We start from the raw sequence: 21,162 nt of genomic DNA on the forward strand, positions 1-21,162 counted from the left end.
AATATGAAAGAAAATAAGATTGCAGGTTAGGTGGGTGGCAGCTATCATGACAGGGGATGGGGACCAGATGGCACTTTGAATGTTGCTGAACTACAGCTCCCAGGATGTATCATACTTGACCCTTCATTCTACAACTGTTGGGAGTTACCTTCTTCAGAGAGGCCATACCATCTGTTCTTCATGCCTATGTATGTTGCTTAGGGCTATAATGACGATCGGTTTTCTTCTAAACAAACAAGTTTGGAAGCTTCTACATGCTTTGTGCAATCTTTCATGAAAGTGTATCATATTCCTTCTTTTTACAGAAGAAACCATCATCCCCCCAAGGTGAATGCTTAAGTTACCAGCATCCCACCCATCTTGGAATCAGTCTGTGTTGGGTTCTAGTACTGAGAGACAGGAGGCTTCTGGAATGACTTCAGTTCTTTATTGGTTACAGCAAGGAAACTTCAGCAAAAGCATAAAAATAGCAGAGGTTTAAATATGAAGCCATTCTGGCAAGGAAGCAGTCAGAATTTTCCTACACTACGTCCTTGTCGGACTGGAAACTTCCCAGTTCGTTAGGACAGTGTTTCCCAGTCTGTGACAACTTGAAGATATTTGGACTTCAACTCCTAGAATTCCCCAGCCAGCATGTGCTGGCTGGGGAATTCTGGGAGTTGAAGTCCAAATATCTTCAAGTTGCCAAGGTTGGGAAACACTGCCTTAGGACATCGCACACTCCAACCCAGAAGCTGCAATTTTCCATCCCAGAAGTCTTTAGTTTTCCTGAAAAACTAAAGACTTTGATGCTGCTAAGAATCATCAAAATATGCAGGTTCATCTTGAAGAAGCTCACAACTGTGGTTATATGTAGCACATTCCTTCCCCTTGGTATATTTCAAGCATTTTTTTTCCCAGGAGAAAAAGAGGATGTGGTTTTTCAGATGAAATGAGATTGCAAAGAGGCTGTGATGGGTCACTATGATTTACACAGTCAGTCCGTGTTGTGTATTAGGAGGTACAAATCCTGAGTGGGGACCATTTTCTGCACACGAGAAGAGCTGAGAAGACTATCCTGGCTATAGGACTGAGGGAACTTTGAAGATGAAGCCTTCTCTCAACATCTTCTTCTTTGGTTGGTATCTGACCCAGAAGGGAAAGAGAATCATGTATGCTGTTTGATAGAGGGTGCGGGGGGCTCAATATTGCTTCCTAATTGTGCCTCTAATGGCCTGATCTTCTTTCCAGGATGGTGGTTGGCCCAGCAGTGTTGGACCTCTAGAGGTGAGTCAATAAATTTTCTGTGCGTATATGTCTTGCTCTCCATTCCCAAAATGCTGGGAGGTTCTGGGGATGACAGTCTGGATGCTTATGGACCATCTGAAATAATTATTTGTACCTGGAGAATTTGAGAAGGAAAAGGGGGGACATGATTGAAACATTTAAATATGTTAAAGGGTTAAATAAGGTTCAGGAGGGAAGTGTTTTTAATAGGAAAGTGAACACAAGAACAAGGGGACACAATCTGAAGTTAGTTGTGGGAAAGATCAAAAGCAACATGAGAAAATATTATTTCACTGAAAGAGTAGTAGATCCTTGGAACAAACTTCCAGCAGACGTGGTTGGTAAATCCACAGTAACTGAATTTAAACATGCCTGGGATAAACATATATCCATCCTAAGATAAAATACAGGAAATAGTATAAGGGCAGACTAGATGGACCATGAGGTCTTTTTCTGCCATCAGTCTTCTATGTTTCTATGTTTCTATGAGCGTAGACAGAAGCACAATGTAAGCACTCCAACAAGCAATCGCTTCCACTGATGAATATTATTTTATCCCAGACATTGATTGCAAGAGCCATTCAAGGTACAGTATTTATTTCAAAAGTCTCTTCCACAGTGAAATTTGGGAGGAATCCCTTGCTTTTCAGAATCTCAGAGAACACCTTTCCCAGTCTTTCTTGGAAATGTATTCATTTAATTTATATGCCACTGATTTCAATGTTGACTCTGGGGAGGGGCCATGATTCCATAGCTAAATCAGTGCAAAGTGCTTAATTAGTCCCATTAAAGTTGGCAATTGCTTCTGTACTGTACATAAACCTCAGCTATGTTTAATTTTCCTTAATCTTTTGTATTATAATGTGTTCTGTCAGCTCATACTACTTTAAGTGGGTTAAACATTGATTGATTTGATTGATTTTATTGGAATTGTATGCCGCCCTTCTCTGTAGACTCGGGGCGACTAACAACAATAGTAAAACAGGATATAACAATCCAATATTAAAACAGTTAAAAACCCTTATTATAAAAACCAAACATACATACATAAAATTGTAAAGGCCTAGGGGGAAAGAGTATCTCAGTTCCCCCATGCCTGGCGGCAGAGGTGGGTTTTAAGAAGCTTACAAAAGGAAAGGAGAGTGGGAGCAATTCTAATCTCTGGGGGGAGTTGGTTCCAGAGGGCCAGGGCTGCCCCAGAGAAGGCTCTTCCCCTGGATCCCGCCAAGCGACATTGTTTAGTTGACGGGACCCGGAGAAGACCCACTCTGTGGGACCTAACTGGTCGCTGGGGTTTGTGCAGCAGAAGGTGGTCCCTGAGATAGTCTGGTCCGGTGCCATGAAGGGCTTTATAGGTCATAACCAACACTTTGAATTGTGACCGGAAACTGATTGGCAACCAATGCAGACTGCGGAGTGTTGGTGTAACATGGGCATATTTGGGAAAGCCCATGATTGCTCTTGCAGCTGCATTCTGCACGACCTGAAATTTCTGAACACTTTTCAAAGGTAGCCCCATGTAGAGAGTGTTACAGTAGTCCAGCCTCGAGGTGATGAGGGCATGAGTGACTGTGAGCAGTGACTCCCGGTCCAAATAGGTCCACAACTGGTGCACCAGGCGAACCTGGGCAAACGCCCCCCTCGCCACAGCCGAAAGATGTTTCTCTAATATGAGCTGTGGATTAAGGAGGACCCGCTCTCTGAGGGGGTCAGTAATCCCCCCCCCAGGGTGATGGATGGACGGATGGAATTGTCCTTGGGAGGCAAAACCCACAGCCACTCAGTCTTATCAGGGTTGAGTTTGAGTCTGTTGACACCCATCCAGGCCCCAACAGCCTCCAGACACCGGCACATCACTTCCACTGCTTCGTTGACTGGACATGTTCTTTGACTTCAGTTTACTTAATTAGATTATCAGATCCTCAATCTGAACTGTAGGGATATTCATGCATTAGGGTCAGGGGTGAAATGAAACTGGCTCTAGTCCCTTTTGATGGAGGGTTTTCATGTTCTGATCATGTGCAGGAGGCTTTACACATGCACAGATGATGGCACATATCAGCGAGTTGAACTGGTAGGGAAGGTAAGCAGATTTCAGCCTTCTGAGTCAGCATAATGTGGAGGAAACCTGTTCAAAACAAATTGTAGTGGTATTTGTGTGTATCTTTGCTGCATTTTGGGTGTTTTGTGGATAACTTTCTCTGTGTGCAGTTTGCAAATGACGGCCTGTGGTTGGCTGACAACATGATTTGCAGTGACTATTTGAAGCAACATCTGATAAAACAGGGAACATTAACTTTTTATAGGTTCCAAGAGTTCAGTGGCACACATGGCCAGGGTGCCTCCCTCAATGGACCCATCGAGTTGGCAGAAAGAGCCTGGAGTATTTAATGGCTTTAGTTGGATCCCCGGTATTCTGACTAAACTAGGGCTTATTAAGTTCCTTGTGCAATGCTTTAAAATGTACTTTTCCCTCCGTTAGTGGGATTGATAGTTCAATGGGGATTAAAAGGGGTTCGACCATCTCACTTATCAACGAATCTTCATAGACACTGAATGATCAGATTCTTCTGCCGGAGGAGTTGAAGTTCCCAGCACTGGAGGTGACTCTGATGGGAATTCCACAATTGTGTAGGTGGTGATGCGGCCTTTCGGTCAGCTAGGAGGTCCTCAAATGTCTATCTCAGGGCCATCGCAAAGTGGTTGAAGTTTCAAAACTCTGAGGCATTGTTGAAGGTCACCCTTCAATGTGAGGCTGCCCCTTGTAGAGCTAGGGTGACGACCCTAATTTTGGCTCCTTTGCTAGGGAGATCCCTCACATAATCCTGTGTGTAGGTTAGCACATGCACAAGAAAAAAATCTCAGTTGTTGTGGTTGCCCATCAAACGTGATGCCTATGGGCGGGATGCCTTTCATTCTACATAGGGAGGCCTTCTCCCATCTAGCTGCGGGCCAAGCCCTGTGCCAGAATCCCTTCTGGGAGGATTTCCTGGGATAACAGTGGACTTATTAGTGGCTTCTGCACCATCAGCTGACAACCCCAGGTTGGGGCCTCCTCCCCCGAATCGCCTATAACTTCCTCTTGTGCTTCATTCACACCCACAGCACCAGCCAAGATGCTCTGGATCCACATGCCATGGGTGACTTCTCTCAGGAGGTTCATGGCTTCCTTCAGGCATTGATTGGATTGGCCTGGAGCTTCCTCCAGTTCAGCATCATCATAAGACAGGTTCCCCAGCTTGTGCCTTCAGCTTTGCTGGTGGCTCCCATGGGTGAAGGGGACTTCCTTTTCTTTTTATTTATAAAAATATGTTTATTGGTTATATACATTAAAAACAGGGTTCAGAAAAGTAAAGGAAATATATATAATGTACATTCTAGCAATTATAGTATACTTATATAGCATGCATGATTGGGGAAGGAGAGGGAAAGAAAGGGAAAGGGATTTAGAAAAAAGGGAAAGAAATACAAGAGGAGGACAAATAGAAAAATAGGGCAAGAAAAGAGTAGTAAGAAGAGTGTGGGGGGCCAGCGTTGGAGTTGGGGCTTTTATGTTTTGCGGCCTGTGGTGTAAGCATATAGGTGGTATAGATTTTCCTGAAGTTTTATCCATATTTATTTGACGTAGTTGCTAGTGCCATCATTTATCAGTGATTTATGAGTTTGTTCATTCAGTTTCTTTGTAGTTCAAAATTTGTGTCGATCGATGTTACAACCTCCGTTCTTCCCAACACTAAAGGAGTACTTTGGTTTTGTGGAGCTGCTTCAGGCAATGTTGTCCTTGGCCCAGGCACTGAGGATCTCCTCCTACTGTGTTTTGGTGGAGATTTCCTCACAGCATAGAAACATAGAAACATAGAAGACTGACAGCAGAAAAAGACCTCATGGTCCATCTAGTCTGCCCTTATACTATTTCCTGTGTTTTATCTTAGGGTGGATATATGTTTATCCCAGGCATGTTTAAATTCAGTTACTGTGGATTTACCAACCACGTCTGCTGGAAGTTTGTTCCAAGCATCTACTACTCTTTCAGTAAAATAATATTTTCTCATGTTGCTTCCCACAACTAACCTCAGATTGTGTCCCCTTGTTCTTGTGTTCACTTTCCTATTAAAAACACTTCCCTCCTGAACCTTATTTAACCCTTTAACATATTTCAATGTTTCGATCATGTCCCCCCTTTCCCTTCTGTCCTCCAGACTGTTCTGTCTGGGTTCCCCCAGACCTCAACACCAACTGGAAAAAACAGCCAGACACTCTGGTAAAAGCAAAAGTACTTTATAGCTGGAAAAAATAAACACAGAGGAAAACCTGTTCTTTCCAACAGACAGGCTATAATACTTTACAGCAGAGTCCTGATGTCCAGACAATACAGCAAGCTTCTTGCTGGCACACCCACCCCAAGGTTTCAGTAGTCAAAGGCACAAACCAGGATTCCAAGACGCCAAAGTTCACAGCCAGGTCCCAAGACTCTCAAAGATAAAACTCCACAAGCCAGAAAGGGTGGGTCTGCCTTTTAGCCTTTCCAAAGAGCACCACACCCAAACCCAGCTGTTGCCTCTTTAATGCTGAAAGTATCTAGCCAATTGGTCCCTTCGCTGTGTAGCTCTTCTCTGTCGCAGATCAATTATGGCTTGTGCATTTTCCTCTAAGGAATCCAGGCTGCTTGCTGGGGAGAGCTCCCTCTGGGGGGACTCTGGCTGTCCTCCCTCTTCTTCAGCCTGGGATTCCTCCTCCTCGTCTGTCTGCACCTCCTGTTCCTCATCCTCTCCCTCTGAGCTGGAAACCGACAGAAGATCAGCCGTTCCCTGAGGGGCCTCAGACGGAACCACAACACAGACTATACAGATTGAGTTCAATTAAGTCTTTCCTGATACGTTTTATGCTTAAGACCTTCCACCATTCTTGTAGACCGTCTTTGGACCCGTTCAATTTTGTCAATATCTTTTTGTAGGTGAGGTCTCCAGAACTGAACACAGTATTCCAAATGTGGTCTCACCAGCACTCTATATAAGGGGATCATAATCTCCCTCTTCCTGCTTGTTATACCTCTAGCTATGCAGCCAAGCATCCTACTTGCTTTCCCTACCTGCTGACTGCACTCTTCACCCATTTTCACTACCCCTAAATCCTTCTCTTCTGAAATTTTTGCTAACACAGAACTGCCAATACAATACTCAGATTGAGGATTCAGCATCAGCATCTTCTTCAATGCCACTTGTTCTGTCCTGATTGGATAACAGCGGCCATTTGAATGCTGGTAGCTGATTGGACAACAGCGGCCATTTGAATACCAGCCGCTGATTAAATAACAGCAGCTGCTGCCAGTTTAAAACGGTTGTCAAAGCCACACTTACTTGTATATATAACTGTATATAAAGAATGCCGTTACCTGAGGGTGCTTCTTTTACTACCCAGCCTGTTAGCAATCACTTGCTGCCGTTCCAGTTAATGGTTAACGAAACCAACTTAACTAAACATGTCCAGCCTGGTGTACCTGATCTAACATCACCCTGAATGAATATTGTATGTGTGGTCTCCACAGTAAGGCTGTTGCCTCTCCAGATTAACCAGTTTGGACTTTCTGCCTAATGTAAGGTCCTGCCTTGCTAGTCTTCTCAAGGCAGCAGAAATGAAAGACTTTTCAAAAGGAAACTTTCACTGGAAGATTGCGACAGCAAGAGATGTAGGCAGGAGGTAACTTTTCCCACTTGAAACATTAGATTATTAAAAAACATTGCAGACAGAACCCCTCCCAAAGTCTAATACATTATTGAGCCAATCCTGGGAGTGTGAAGATTTTATGGGAAACTCAGGCTGAGAAAGGTGACCAGTTAGGTCCCACAGAGTGGATCTTCTCCGGGTCCCGTCAACTAAGCAATGTCGCCTGGCGGGACCCAGAGGAAGAGCCTTCTCTGTGGCGGCCCCGACCCTCTGGAACCAACTCCCCCCAGAGATTAGAACTGCCCCCACCCTCCTTGCCTTTTGTAAACAACTTAAAACCCACCTCTGCCGCCAGGCATGGGGGAATTGAGATCCTCTTTCCCCCTAGGTCTTTACAATTGTATGCATGGTATGTATGTATGTATGTTTGGTTTTTATATTAATAGATTTTTAATCATCAATACCAAATTACTATTGTATACTGTTTTATTGTTGCTGTTAGCTGCCCCGAGTCTCTGGAGAGGGGCGGCATACAAATCCAATAAATAAATAAATAAATAAATGAATGAATGAATGAATGAATGAATGAATGAATGAATGAATGAATAAATAAATAAATAAATAAATATTTTAAAAAAATTAAAAAAGCAGGTCTCCAAGACAATGTTGCTTCTCTTCTCCAGAGATGAGATGAAGAAACTGCTCAAGGCACATTCCTTTCCCCCTTTCAAGAGCCTGAAACTTACAATGAAAACAAAGCCAGAAATAGAAAAAGAAGCCCCATATACCTGACTCTGTACTTGACTCTGTAGTATCATCACCTAACCTCCAAAGCTTTACCCTTATACTATCCACTGTTGACCTCTCCCGATTCCTAAGAGGTCAGTAAGGGGCTCCTAAGAGGTGAACCAGCATGCCTTCCATCCCCTGCACTAGTCCCCTGTACTAGTACCAGGTATATAAATATTGTTATATCTTTGTATGCTACCAATACTTACTTGAAAAAACAAACAAATAAAAATAAATAAAATATAGAGATCCCACTAAGCCTTCCCACTCCCACCAGAATGATAGTGCTCCTATAGAAATCTATGGGACTTGGCAGACATATATATATGTCTGCATATATATATATATATACATATATTAACAAAACTCTGAATGTTGCAACCTATTGAACTAGAGATTGGTGATAAAGTTGATGCAGTTTAGGATTGTAATGGTGGTCAAGAAGGCCAGGTACTAATGCTCCATAAAACCCTAGTTGTTGTTGTTGTTGTTGTTTTTGTTATTATTATTATTATTATTATTATTATTATTATTATTATTATTATTAATTAGATTTGTATGCCGCCCCTTTCCATAGACTCGGAGACCACACCTAGAATACAGCATTCAGTTTTGATCACCACACTGCAAAAAATACACTGAAACACTAGAGAAAGTGCAAAAGAGATCAATCAGGATGATAAGGGGACTGGAAATTAAAACATATGAAGAGAGTTTTCAGGAACTGAGCATGCCAAATCTGGCAAAGAGAAGGACCAGGGGAGACATGATAGCAGGTCTTCCAATACTTGAGGGGCTGCTACAGAGAGGACAGGGTCAGTCGGTTTACTAAAGCACCAGAAAGCCAGACAAGGAACGATGGATGGAAGCTGACCAAAGAGAGATTTAACCTGGAAACAAGGAGGAACTTTCTTTTATTTATTTATTTCTTTTATTGATTTTTCTTTAAAACAAACAAGACAAACAACATTTAACATTTATAGGAGCTACCATTGCTCCACTAAGTGTAGAAGTCTTACCAATACAAAACAACAACTAACTACAAGGAGGAACTTTCTAATGGTGAGAGCGATAAATCAGTGGAACAGCTTGCTTGTGCAGATTTTGAATGTTCCAACACTTAGGACTTTCAAGAAGACGTTAGACTGCCATTTGTCTGGGGTGGTGTAAGGTTTCCTGCTCAAGCAGGGGGTTGGACTAGATGACCTACAAGGCCCCTTCCAACTCTAGTAAGTACGTAAGTGAGTGAGTGAATGAGTGAAGGAAGGAAGAAAGATAGAAAGAAAGAAAGAAAAAAAGAAAAAAAAAGAAGGAAAGAAAGAAAGAAAGAGTAAGATCTTCCCTGGTTTACTTTCTAGGCTCAAACGCATCAATCTATTTGCTGATTGCAGCGTATCACTAACAGTATCAAAAATGTGAAGTCATAACAATAGTAATATATGGCAACAAAATATATATTATTACAGTTGTATTCTCTGGTTTATTCATTTATTTATTCGATTTTTATGCCGCCCTTCTCCTTAGACTCAGGGCGGCTTACAACATGTTAGTAATAACACTTTTTTAACAGAGCAAGGCTATTGCCCCCACAATCCGGGTCCTCATTTTACCCACCTCGGAAGGATGGAAGGCTGAGTCAACCTTGAGCGGGTGATGAGATTTGAGCCGCTGACCTTCAGATCTACAAGTCAGCTTCAGTGGCCTGCAGTACAGCACTCTACCTGCTGCGCCACCCCAGCTCATTAAGTAGTTAAGTGCTCCTGGTGGAAACCATTTCTACCTAAAATTATTGGCCTCTCTTCATAAAGAAAAGTACTGTTCCCAAACACAGAAATAGGCTTGATTTTGCCTTTAGTTGTTCATTTCTGATGATGGATAGATAGAATTTTTTTATTGGCAAAGTATGATTGGACACATAAGAAATTTGTCTTGATGCATATGCTCTCAGTGTACATAAAAAGAAAGATACAATTGTCAAGAATCATGAGGTACAACGCTTAATGATAATCCGGATACAAATAAGCAATCAAATAATATTAGGAACCAGTTATAAAGGATACTCTGCCTTCCACATTTTATCCACATTTATTACTGTTTTTTGTCTTGTCCAGGTAAAACTCTTTCCAAGCCTTTGATATCTACCAACTTCAATGGGACGGTTGCTTTGGGAGGAAATGTCACCATCTTCTGCAGGAGCCAAGACAATTTTCTTAGAACATTCTATCTCAACAGATTTACAAGCTTTCATGCATCAGAAACTGTAGGACTTAAGAAGACAGTATCCAATCAAGCTGAATTTTCCTTCTCCCTTTCTAGCAAATCACAGGGGGGCACGTACAACTGCAGAACTTGCCTGATCCAAGGGTCATCATGCTCATCCTTCAGTGATAGCATCTATCTCAATCTAACAGGTGATTTCTGCTCAGTGATTGTTTGATCTTCAGACCTCAAACATACAAACTCAAGTGATTTAGGGAGAACTGTAGAAACTAAGAATGCAGTATCCAATCAGGCTGCAGTTTCCTTCTCCCATATTAGCAAATCACAGGGGGGCATGTACAGCTGCAGAAAGGGGCATCCTCATACTTCAGTGATAAAATCTATCACAACCTAACAGGTGATGTCTGCTCAGTAATTATTCGATATTCAAAAAACTGACACCATATAGAGTTTCACAATTTTGCATCAGCCAAATATTTCCTTTCCCTGCCAGAGGAGTTCATAGAATAATTTTGGGCAAACTGATGTCTTTTCTTTTCTTTTCTTTTTATTCTTTCTTTCTTTCACTCTTTTTATTCATTTTTAATTTAAAAATACAAAAATAGAATAATAGGAAAAATGGGGGAAGGAAAAGGAAAGAGAAAAGTATAGGAAAAAAGTGGGAAAGAAAGAAAAGGCATTAATTTCCAACCCTTTTTGGTGCAGTAGAATAAGACAATAACATCAATCCTCAACTTTTTCTTTTTATGTAATCAAAGCAGTCAATTTAGCCTTCTCTGCTAACTCCATTAGCTTTTGCAACCATTTATCCATTGGGGGGATTGAAGTGTCCTTCCATTTCTTTGCATAAAAGAAAATAGTTGCCGTCAACATATATAACATAAAAGTTCCCCCCCACAATTTCCAAGTCTTTCTCCATTAAACGCAAAAGAAAAGTTTCTGGTTTACTCTCTATGAACCAACATAGTTCACAGGGTTGTTGTTGCGAAGGAGAAGGAAGAACACTGCTAGAGGAGGTGGAGAATTAGTGTTTGTAATGCTTGAATGGAAAACCAAATTGCTTCTATTAAAATATCCAAGCATTTTGCAAGAAATTTCCCTTCTGTGTGCATAGTGAGGTCACCCAGATTAAAACTGGTTCGTTTTCTTACTCTGATGTGAATTAGGTTCTTTCACAGTCCTTGAAATGCTCAATCCGTATTTATGCTTGGGTCCCCACTGGGTTGGGCAAAGAGTGTCTGCATGTGCATGAGGGCGGCAAAATAGAAATGTGGTATGTTACATCTTTGTATCAGATGTTGTTGACCTCATGACACAATGCAGCCATTTGTGCACCTACATCATGGCACCTATAACTTCATTTAGATATCTTTTTGCTTTTATAGATGCCATTCTCTGTAAGCTGACATTATCTAGTATATCACTTTGAAGAAACAGAATAAGAGATGGGGGAAATTTAGATGCTTGGGCATTGGATAAAACAGTAGAGTGGGGAAGAAATAAATAGGCTTTCTCGTCAATATTTTTTTTTGTGAGGAGGTGAAGTGCTGAGAATGGAGATCCTTTTCTTACCAAAAGACTTAACAGGGAGAGATATTATTTATGGCTGAATGAAGAAGGAGATATTTGCCTATAAGGATCTCTGGGGATTCACTGAATCTTTCTCCCTTCTAGATCCCAGCCTGTCCAAGCCTTCTATCAAAGTTTTAAAAGATTTCCCATACTTCCGCATATGGTGTGAGGGGACACAACGTAGACTGACATTTGCTCTTATAGACTCAAGGCAGCAGATAGATTACAAGGCTGCAGAGCCAGGGCAAAACGGAGTGGCATTTTTTCGCAACTCAGCGCGGTTGAAAGAGGTGGAAACTTATACTTGCCGTTATCACCTTGAATACAGCCCCTCTGTCTGGTCATTGCCAAGTGAGCCACTGGAGTTTCCTTTGAAAGGTAAGTCACTAAAACAGCATATTTCCTTTTCTCCATTTGCCCATCTGAGATGGACAGAATTGCTGGAAAATCTCAAACTAGGGCAGAGCTTTCAGTAATGGAAACAACAACAACAAAAACAAGTTGAAAGGGATCTAAGAGGTCTTCTAGTCCAATCCCCTGCTTAAGCAGGAAATCCCATATTACTTCAGACAAATGGTATCATACAGATTGGCAATCATAGAACATTGGGCCAGAAAAGTATCTGTCTTGGGACCATTGAATGTTTCAGAGGAGACGTGGAAAGAGAGTGATTGACATGAAGGATGACAGAGAAATGGATCATTCTTATTTTAGTAAGTTATAGAAATAAAATTAATATTCAGAAGAATTAGAAGAGATAGAGAGGCAGAAGGGTGAATAGACACATGTTGCAATATTGACCACAGGCTTATCTGCACTTTTGAGTTGTCCCATCACCGGTTTATAACTACTGGAAATATTGAAGGATATTGCTGCAATAGTGATTGCACATTGTGACTGGCAGGGTTAAGCATAAGATTTGGGTGATAATATTTTAAAGTTATCACTTGACAGCAACTGCTGCAAGTGTTTTGCCCAGGGAAACACGGAAGAGGTGGGAGCATTAGCAATGGGAGCATTTCTTTATGCAGAGAGAGGAGACGAGAAGGGACTTGGTCAAGGCAGGACCTGAAGAACCTTGAGTGGTAGACTCTGCTTGTCCTCTGGAGTTGATCAACCCACCAGCTTGAGATCGATTCCCATGGAGTGGCAGTGTGCAGAAAGAGTAGAAAGAGCCTCTCTTGTTGGAAAACAGTTGGTGGTGCATTAGTTTAACTTGCTGTTGCTATTAATTGGAGGGGGAGTTGATAGGTTTCGTAGAGAAGAGTGGTGCTCGGCTTCCACTATCATTGTGCTTTCTTTGGGGTGGGTGGGGGTGGGGGGTGGATTCTCTTTTCTTTGCCATGGATTGAAGATGTGTTGCAAATGTGCAAAAAAGAACTGGGTGTTTGTTCAGAGATTTCACAAGAAATGTTTTTGAAATCCAAAGGACTAAATGAATTGCCTTTTTTTGAATCCTGATTGTTTTCAGATCCTGGGATGATGAATCCCACCATGGAGATGATACTGGAAGGGTCCAGTGGTTCAGGTGGGAATCCCCCCATAGATAAAGTAACCAGATTTTAAGATTGGGAAAGAGGGACACCATTGAGTGGGGGGGGGGGGTGCGAAAAAAGCTTAGCTCTCTCTCTCTTTCTCTCTCTCTTTCTCACTCTTTCGCTCTCTTCCTTCCTTCCTCTTTCTTTCTCTCTCTCGCTCCATCCCTCTTTCTTTCTTTCTCTCTTCCTTCCTTCCTTCATCTCTCTTTGCTCTCTCCTTCTCTCTCTCTTCCCTTCCCCCTTCTTTTTCTCTCTCCTTTCTTTGTTTCTGTTTTTCTCTGTTCCTTCCTCTTTTCTCCCTCTCTTTCTCTCTCTTCCTTCCTCCCTTTCTCTCCCTTTCTCTCTTTCTGTTTCTTCCTCTTTCTTTCTTTCTTTCTTTCTTTCTTTCAATATTGTTGAAGTCCAAAGAACCAAATGAATTGCCTCTTTTGAATATTTATTTTTTCTAGATCCTGAGATGATGATTCCCACCATGGAGAGGATACCTGGAGGGTCCAGTGGTTCAGGTGGGAATCCCCCCATAGAGTCCCAGGGGCTGAGACATAGTCTGATTTTTCAGTTTCTTGAATAAGAATGAGTACAGTCTTTCTCCGGGCTCCATTGACATTACCTGCTGAACCAATGATACACTTAGGAGCTGCAACATACAAAACATAGTTAGGTTTAACTTTTATTAATTATCCTTGGGACTAAGAACACCGATCTTGAACCACACCTTTGTGGAAGGGAGGGGCCTGATGAACATCTTCTAGGCTGATGTGAGGATTGTGATAAAACAGAGATAAAATTGCTCAGATCTGACCTGAGTTGGATTTTCAGGGTGTAGACCAAGTCTGACATGATTTCCAGTTTCTTGCCTCGAATCTGGTGCTCTGCTACAAAGAGGACAAGAGTGGTCAGCTGTGGGGGGTTAAGCGGTGAAAGGCTGCAAATTTTTTTACTACCACACTGTGGGTGTGACTTATTTTGTGGGTGTGGCTTGCCAGCCATGTGACTAGGTAGGAGTAGCTTGATGATCATGTGACCAGCGGTGGTGGTTTAAAGGTCATGTTTAAAAGTCATTACTAATGCAAATGTTTTGGCTTTACAGATATTATTAACTTATACGTATGGGTACGCATGGCTGTGATTCTTTTCCTGCTTATCTTGTCAGTAGTAGCCACAGTATGGTTCAAAAGAAGAAAAAGTAAGTGGAGATGATATTGTAATAAACATTGTTATAGAAAAGGGAATAAATAGTATTCTAAATATTTAGCATACGAGCTGTTGTGATTCAGCCTGAGGCTCCTCAGGGAACGGCTGGAACTCTGCCGGATCCATGCTCAGAGGGGGAGGACGATGAACAGGAGGGGGAGGACCAGGCAGAAGAGGAAGAGGAGGAGGGAGAGCAGCCTGAGACCCCCGGGGGGGGGGCCTCTCCCCAGCAAGTAGCCTGGATTCATTAGATGCAGACGCCCAGGCTATCATAGATATGAGGCAGAGACGGGCAGCCCAAAGAAGGGACCAATTAGCAAGGTATTTCCATCCCTGAATTGGTAACAGCTGGGTTTGGGTGTGGTTCTCCTCAGCAGGGTTGAAAAGGCAGGCCCGCCCTTACTGTATTGTGGAGAGTTATCAATTGGGAGTCCTGTGACCTTGCTTCGATTCTTGGCGACCCAGATCCTGGCTTGTGGCTTCGAAGGCTGAAGACTTGGGGGAGGCGTGGGTTTTATTACCTCCAGTGTTGTTTTTGCCAGCAAGAATCCTGTTTTATTACCTGGCCGTCGTGAAACCTCTGTGAAGCTTCATAACCTTCCTGTCTGTAAGAACAGTTTTTGTTACCTGTGTTTGCTTTCAAATATATAAACTGCTTTTGTTTTGTACCAGTGTGTCTGGATACTCTTTTTAGTTAGTGTTGGCGTCTGGGGGGACCCAGACAGAACACGAGCTATGGCCTATAAGTCTCACATAACAATCACATTGCCTTCATTTTCACGCAGCAGCATAAAAAAGCTTCTCCAATAAAGACAATGGACAATAGCATCAGAGAGAGAAGAAAAAGCACAGTTTAGATCCTGTGGTTTAAAGAGAAACTTGAAGCTTGCTAGGAATAGGTAATAAAATTAGAAAACTTGGAATATTGGCCCAGGAAGATTAGATTTAAAATCGAAGAGAAAAGGCGTGCATATCTCTTTACTTTCCCTAATTGCACAGTGAAAGAGAATTAAGAAAAGAAAACCTGGGTATGAACATAGGCTAGCATAAAGAATTTATAGTTTTTTCCCCACAGAAAGAATCTATGAAATCTATGAATTTGTGAAAGAATCATAGAAAGGATCTGCCCCGGAGATGGCGGGAAATTTGTGCTTTCAGAGGAAGCTTAGTACTTGAGAGACTGACATTACAAAGAAGATAAAATATCTGGGGATCAATTTAACAGCCAAAACCATGAATCTAAAAGAGGAATATTATGATAAATTAAATGGAAAAATTTAAAAAGATCTAGAGAAATGGGGAAAGCTACAACTTTCTTTTATGGGAAGGATAGCTACCATTAAAATAAATATTCTCCCTAAAATTTTATTTTTATTTCAAACAATACCTATTAAGTTAACCCAAAATTATTTCACAAATTTAAATAGATTGGTAAATAAATTCATTTGGCAAAACAAGAGACCCAGAATTCCATTAAAAGAAATGCAATAAGGATTGCAACAAGGAACATGGTAGATTTGGCTTACCTAATTGGAAGGAGTATTATAATGCATCAACCCTAGCTTGGGTTAAGGAATGGATACAATTAGACGACACCAGTTAGAAGGCCATGACCTCCAATCAGGTTGGCACTCTTATCTGTGGGACAAAAGACCCAAAATACATAAATATTTTTCAAATCATCTGATTAGAAATTCACTTTTAAATGTTTGGTTAAAAATTAGGAAACAATTTTATAAAGGGATCCCGACTTGGTTTGCACCACTAGAAGCTTTTGTGCACCCAAATTTGGATAAAATGGGTAAAACAATAAGGTACAAATATATGATTAAAAAATGGAGATATAAAAACAAGAACAGAATTAGAAACTGAAGGCATAAAATTAGAGTGGTGGGAATATCTACAGATTAAATCAAGATTCGCCAAAGAAAAGATAGAGCCAGGAATTGAAAAAGAAAAGCAATTAGAAAAAATACTACTAGGGACACATGAAAAATTAATCTAGAAATTTTATTGCTATTTGTTAACCCATAAATCAGACAGGACAAAAATAAAAATAAACATAGAAAAATTGAACTCTAATTTTAAACAAGAAATAAAACCAAAAGAATGGCAATCAATTTGGAACAGAAACTACAAATTGACCTTAGCCACATCTTACAAGGAAAACTGGATAAAAATGTTTTACAGATGGCATATGATCCCCGCCAAATTAGCTAAGATAGATAAAAATCAGTCTTCTTTCTGTTGTAAATGCAAAAAAGAATATGGAACGTACTACCACCTTTGGTGCGAGTGCGAAAAGATCCAAATTTATTGGGGAAAAATAGGAAATTGGCTTGAAGAGATTTTGGGCATTAATTTAGAAAAAAACCCGGAATGCTTCCTTTTAGGAATCTTACATCAATATCTTAATAAAAAACAATCATATTTGGTTATCCATATTACAACCGCGGCCAGAATAGCTTATGTACAAATGTGGAAGAACGAAGGAATCCCACAGGAAGGGCAGATTCTGGAGAAAATCACATACTGTGCAGAAATGGTTAAACTAACATTAGAATTAAAAATAAAGAAGAATCTTCATTTTATAACTGCTGGTATGTATTCTATCGTTGGCTTGAAAAAAGGCCAAACTGTCATAACACTCTAAATTGTTAAAGTACAAAGGAAAATTACCTGGTGACAAAGTATAATGTATAAAGGAGAATAAGATATCTATATTAATCAAGATTATTACCTTTATTCTCTTTATTTTTTGTTAATTAATTGCTATTTAAGATAGGCAATAGAGAAAGTACAGTGATACCTTGTCTTACAAACTTAATTGGTTCCGGGACGCGGTTCTTAAGGTGAAAAGTTTGTAAGATGAAACAATGTTTCCCATAGGAATCAATGGAAAAGCGATTAATGAATGCAAGCCCAAAATTCACCCCTTTTGCCAGCCGAAGCACCCGTTTTTGCACTGCTGGGATTCCCCTGAGGCTCCCCTCCATGGGAAACCCCACCTCCGGACCTCTGTGTTTTTGTGATGCTGCGATTTCACTGAGGCTCCCCTTGCTGGGAAATCCCTCCTCTGAACTTCTGTTGCCAGCGAAGCGCCCATTTTTGCGCTGCTGGGATTCTCCTGCAGCATCACAAAAACACGGAAGTCCGGAGACGGGGTTCCCCATGGAGGGGAGCCTCAGGGGAATCCCAGCAGTGCAAAAAATGGATGCTTTGCTGGCAACGGAAGTCCGAAGGTGGGGCATCCCAGCGGTGGTGGTGGGTTTGTAAGGTGAAAATAGTTTGTAAGAAGAGGCAAAAATATCTTAAACCCCGGGTTTGTATCTCGAAAAGTTTGTAGGACGAGGCGTTTGTAAGACGAGGTATCACTGTACATAGTTAATATCACTATACAGACTTATCGCACACTTGTGAGTTTTAATTGTGTATGTTTGTATTTTTTATATATGTAAATAAAATTTATAAAGAAAAAAAGAAAAAAGGAAAGGATCTGCCCTGCAGATGGCAGGAGATTTGTGCTTTCAGACGGAGCTTAGTACTTGAGAGACTGACATTACCCTTGCAAATCTCAAAGTACAAATCACCCACAGTCTCTTTTTTCCACCAGAGAAGTCAGGATGTCTCTTTTCTAAGCTTCTTTCTCTGCCCATTGTTCAGCTGCAGGCTCCCCCTCCTTTTATCTGATCATTCCCTAGGCAGTATCTCTTCCCCTTGCAGTTCATTCCCATCCACCATTATATAACCTCATCTGCTGGTATTGCAACAGGGAAGGGAACCATGTCTTGTTCTAAGCTTTTCTTCTTCTTTCTAGTCTTCTGATGTTGGAGAATACCTGAATGAAGTCTCTTACGCTGTTTTGAATCACCAGCCACAGAAAACCCAACAGGCAACCAATCCCAGGCAAACCTCTGAACTTTGCTTATATGCAAAAGTGGTCAAAAATACAAGTTTTCAGCCATATGTGTCATAAGAGCTTGTGCGGGTGGGGGTGGATCCAGATGAATGCAAGCAAGAATGTCTTTTATTTCCCCACTGATGTGTAATTACAAGTGCCAAGTGTAAGGATCAGGTCATACAGTGGGTTCCAGAAATGAGGTCATCAGAATGCTCTTGACTACGTTAATTAGAACAGTGGTGGATCTTTTAGCACCGAGGCTCAGGCTCCTCCCATCATCACTCCCGCCATCCAGTGTTACATTGAAGGAAGTTGTTGACATTGAAATCTACTCCTGATCTGTAACAATGGTTCCTCCCTATACGCTCTTAGTCAATATTTGAATTAAAAGGTCTTTCGTTACACACAATGGGTTTGCTGGTACAAGTTGAACTTTTCCCAGTAAGATAACTCAGCACAGCGAGATATCACAGATTATTTTATTACAGGCATTCACATGATAACTCAAGGTTATGATGTGATTCTTCTGCAGTATAATGTTTCCCATTGTGCAGGTAAAAGAGGTTGAATTGTCCCCAGCTCTACATGTTGCTTCTACGTACTGGCTCAAAGAACCCGCTGGAAGCCTCTTTCCAATTATTCCTCATCCTGGGTCAGAGCCAATAGGAATAGACAGATGTGGTCACATGTAAAAGTACATTCCCCAGAGTGCAATTTCACTATATTTCCCCTAATGCAATATCTTAAAGTAACATGCCTTAATACAGTCTATTTCTGCCTGTGGTGACTTGCACAACGGGCTTCCTCTGAGATGATAGCAATAACTGGAGTTACAGGTAGCCTCAACTTATAACAGTTTGTTTAATGTCCGTTCAAAGTTACAATGACACTGAAAAAAGTGACTTGGGACCGTGTTTTTCACATTTATGACTGTTGAGGCATCCCTACGGTCACGTGATTTACTTTCAGGTACTTGGTGATTGACTCATTTTTATGACGGTTGCAGTGTCCCTGGGTCATGTGATCACCTTTTGCAACTTTCTGACAAACATAGTCAATGGGGAAACTAGAAACACTTAACAACTGTGTCACTAATTTAACAACTGTTATGATTCACATAACAAATGTGGTAAGAAAAGTCATAAAATGGGGAATTTTTTCACTTAACAACATAATTTTTGAGCTCAATTCTGATAGTAAGTTGAGGACTATCTGTATTATACCTACCAATCTGACCCAAAGCTGGCAAATTTGGTTTTGCCCTATATGATACCACAACTTCTGCTAATTTAATTTCAACATTACTAGTTGTTCAGTATTATTTAAAACAGTGCAGAAGAAAAACCCCTAATTAGTACCGTATATTAACTCAGTAATAGCTGAGGCTTCACTGAATTTAAACTCACAAGACAGCAACTGTCTAAATTGAGAGATTCGTGATATTGTTAAAGTTTACAAAATGCAAAAACAAGGAAGTTTCCTTTGTGGAAGAATTGTGCAGAAAATGAATCCTGTCCTTCCCTTTTATGTCGGTGTATATTGTGGTATAAACATAAACAAAGCAAATAAAGATAAATGAAGGCAGTAGGACAGGGGCGGTGGGCTGTGGGCACAATGGTGGACTTATGCATGCCCCTTACTAACTTGTTACTAAAATTGGAATATCCGTATTCAGAGCTTTGTTTGAATACATAATTAGAAGAATATAAACACACACACACACCCTCTGGCAATAAGGACAAACATTTGCATGCCAGCTGGAGCCAGATGTTTCCAAAAGACAGGAAAAGATGGATATTTGTACAGGACAGACAAAAACAAACCTCCTTTCCTACCCAGGCCCTACTTAAACTTGATCCTGTTTCATTTTTCCAAATGACTTGAAATCAGTTGAATGGGGCCATCTGCTGGATTAGTTTAGTCGTTTTACCAAGTAATAAAAACAATGTAAATAGGTTGAAAAGCTTCCTTTGGAGAGCTACTCTTTGGAGAACTACTCTTCACCTTTGGAGAGCTACTATTTGGGGTTTGCTGTCCTGATACAGTCTATATCAGTGATGGCGAACCTACGGCACAGGTGCCACAGGTGGCACATGAAGCCATATCTGCTGGCACACGAGCCATTACCCTAGCTCAGTTCCAATGTTAAGGTGACCAGATGTCCCGCTTTCAATGGGACAGTCACGCTTTTTAGCCATTTGTCCCGCGTCCTGGGGCATTTTTTAAAAGTCCCAATTTTTTGAAACAAGTTGCCAGCTGGACCTCTGCATCAGCCGATTTTGGGCAGCGTGGAAGCTGAGCTTCCTTCTTCGTGGTTTCCAAGTTTCCCCCCCCCCCAGAAGATTCTATCCCTGGTGTCCGGAAAAACCTTGGAAGCTTCTGGCCTCGCAACTTTTTGCTCTTTGCACCCTCAGCCTCCCACAGCCGTCGATTAACACATCCGGCACCCCTTTCCACCTTTCTCTCCCCCCCTTTGTAGTCACCGGCGGGGCTGTAGGCCAAGGTGGACAGGCTGGGTCCATGCAAGGTGTCCGCCATCCTGTGGCCGCCCGCCTGCCTGTAGCTGTTCCAGTCATCTTGCAGGGGTGCCCTGTAAGCGTCCAGCCAGGGCAAGCACGGCGTCTGAGCCAAATTGTCCAGCTCAAGCCCAGAGGGCATATGGTAAGGGCCGTAGTCTGGGTACTGCGCGGCACAGTTCTGCCCAGCGCTCAAGTTTAACTCCCAGCGTGGCACACAAAACCGGGGTACATGGAGGAGGGGCTCTCTTTCTCCAGCAGGTAGCTCATGTACATGGTGGTCTGAGGCAAGCGGCGCTTCTCTGCATGCTGCTGCTGCAGGGGAGAGGCTGGGAAAACGGCGGGTGGGCAGGGCCGGTTGCCTGAGCTTCCAAAAACCAGTGCGGCGTGTCTTTTGCATCCGGAGTAAGCGGCGACCCTTTCTAAAAGCTGGACAGGCTCAGCCCAGCTTGGTTTTTAGGAAAGGTCACTGCTTACTCTTGGCACAAAAGACATGCCGTGC

At 41.7% G+C, this 21,162-nt stretch overlaps 1 protein-coding gene across 1 annotated transcript; it reads left to right on the plus strand.

Annotated features, from left to right (window-relative positions):
• Nucleotides 1–983: 983 nt before the first annotated feature.
• On the plus strand, nucleotides 984–14,909 carry LOC139152977 (leukocyte immunoglobulin-like receptor subfamily B member 2). The gene is made up of 8 exons (XM_070726460.1): nucleotides 984–1,117; nucleotides 1,231–1,266; nucleotides 9,831–10,130; nucleotides 11,614–11,889; nucleotides 12,983–13,039; nucleotides 13,499–13,555; nucleotides 14,140–14,235; nucleotides 14,618–14,909. Exons 1-8 carry the CDS (start codon nucleotides 1,087–1,089, stop codon nucleotides 14,680–14,682), a joined length of 918 nt encoding a protein of 305 aa, XP_070582561.1. The 5' UTR covers nucleotides 984–1,086; the 3' UTR covers nucleotides 14,683–14,909.
• The last annotated feature ends 6,253 nt before the right edge of the window (nucleotides 14,910–21,162 follow it).

Source organism: Erythrolamprus reginae, chromosome Z, assembly GCF_031021105.1.
Source record: "Erythrolamprus reginae isolate rEryReg1 chromosome Z, rEryReg1.hap1, whole genome shotgun sequence".
Lineage (NCBI taxonomy): Eukaryota > Metazoa > Chordata > Lepidosauria > Squamata > Dipsadidae > Erythrolamprus > Erythrolamprus reginae.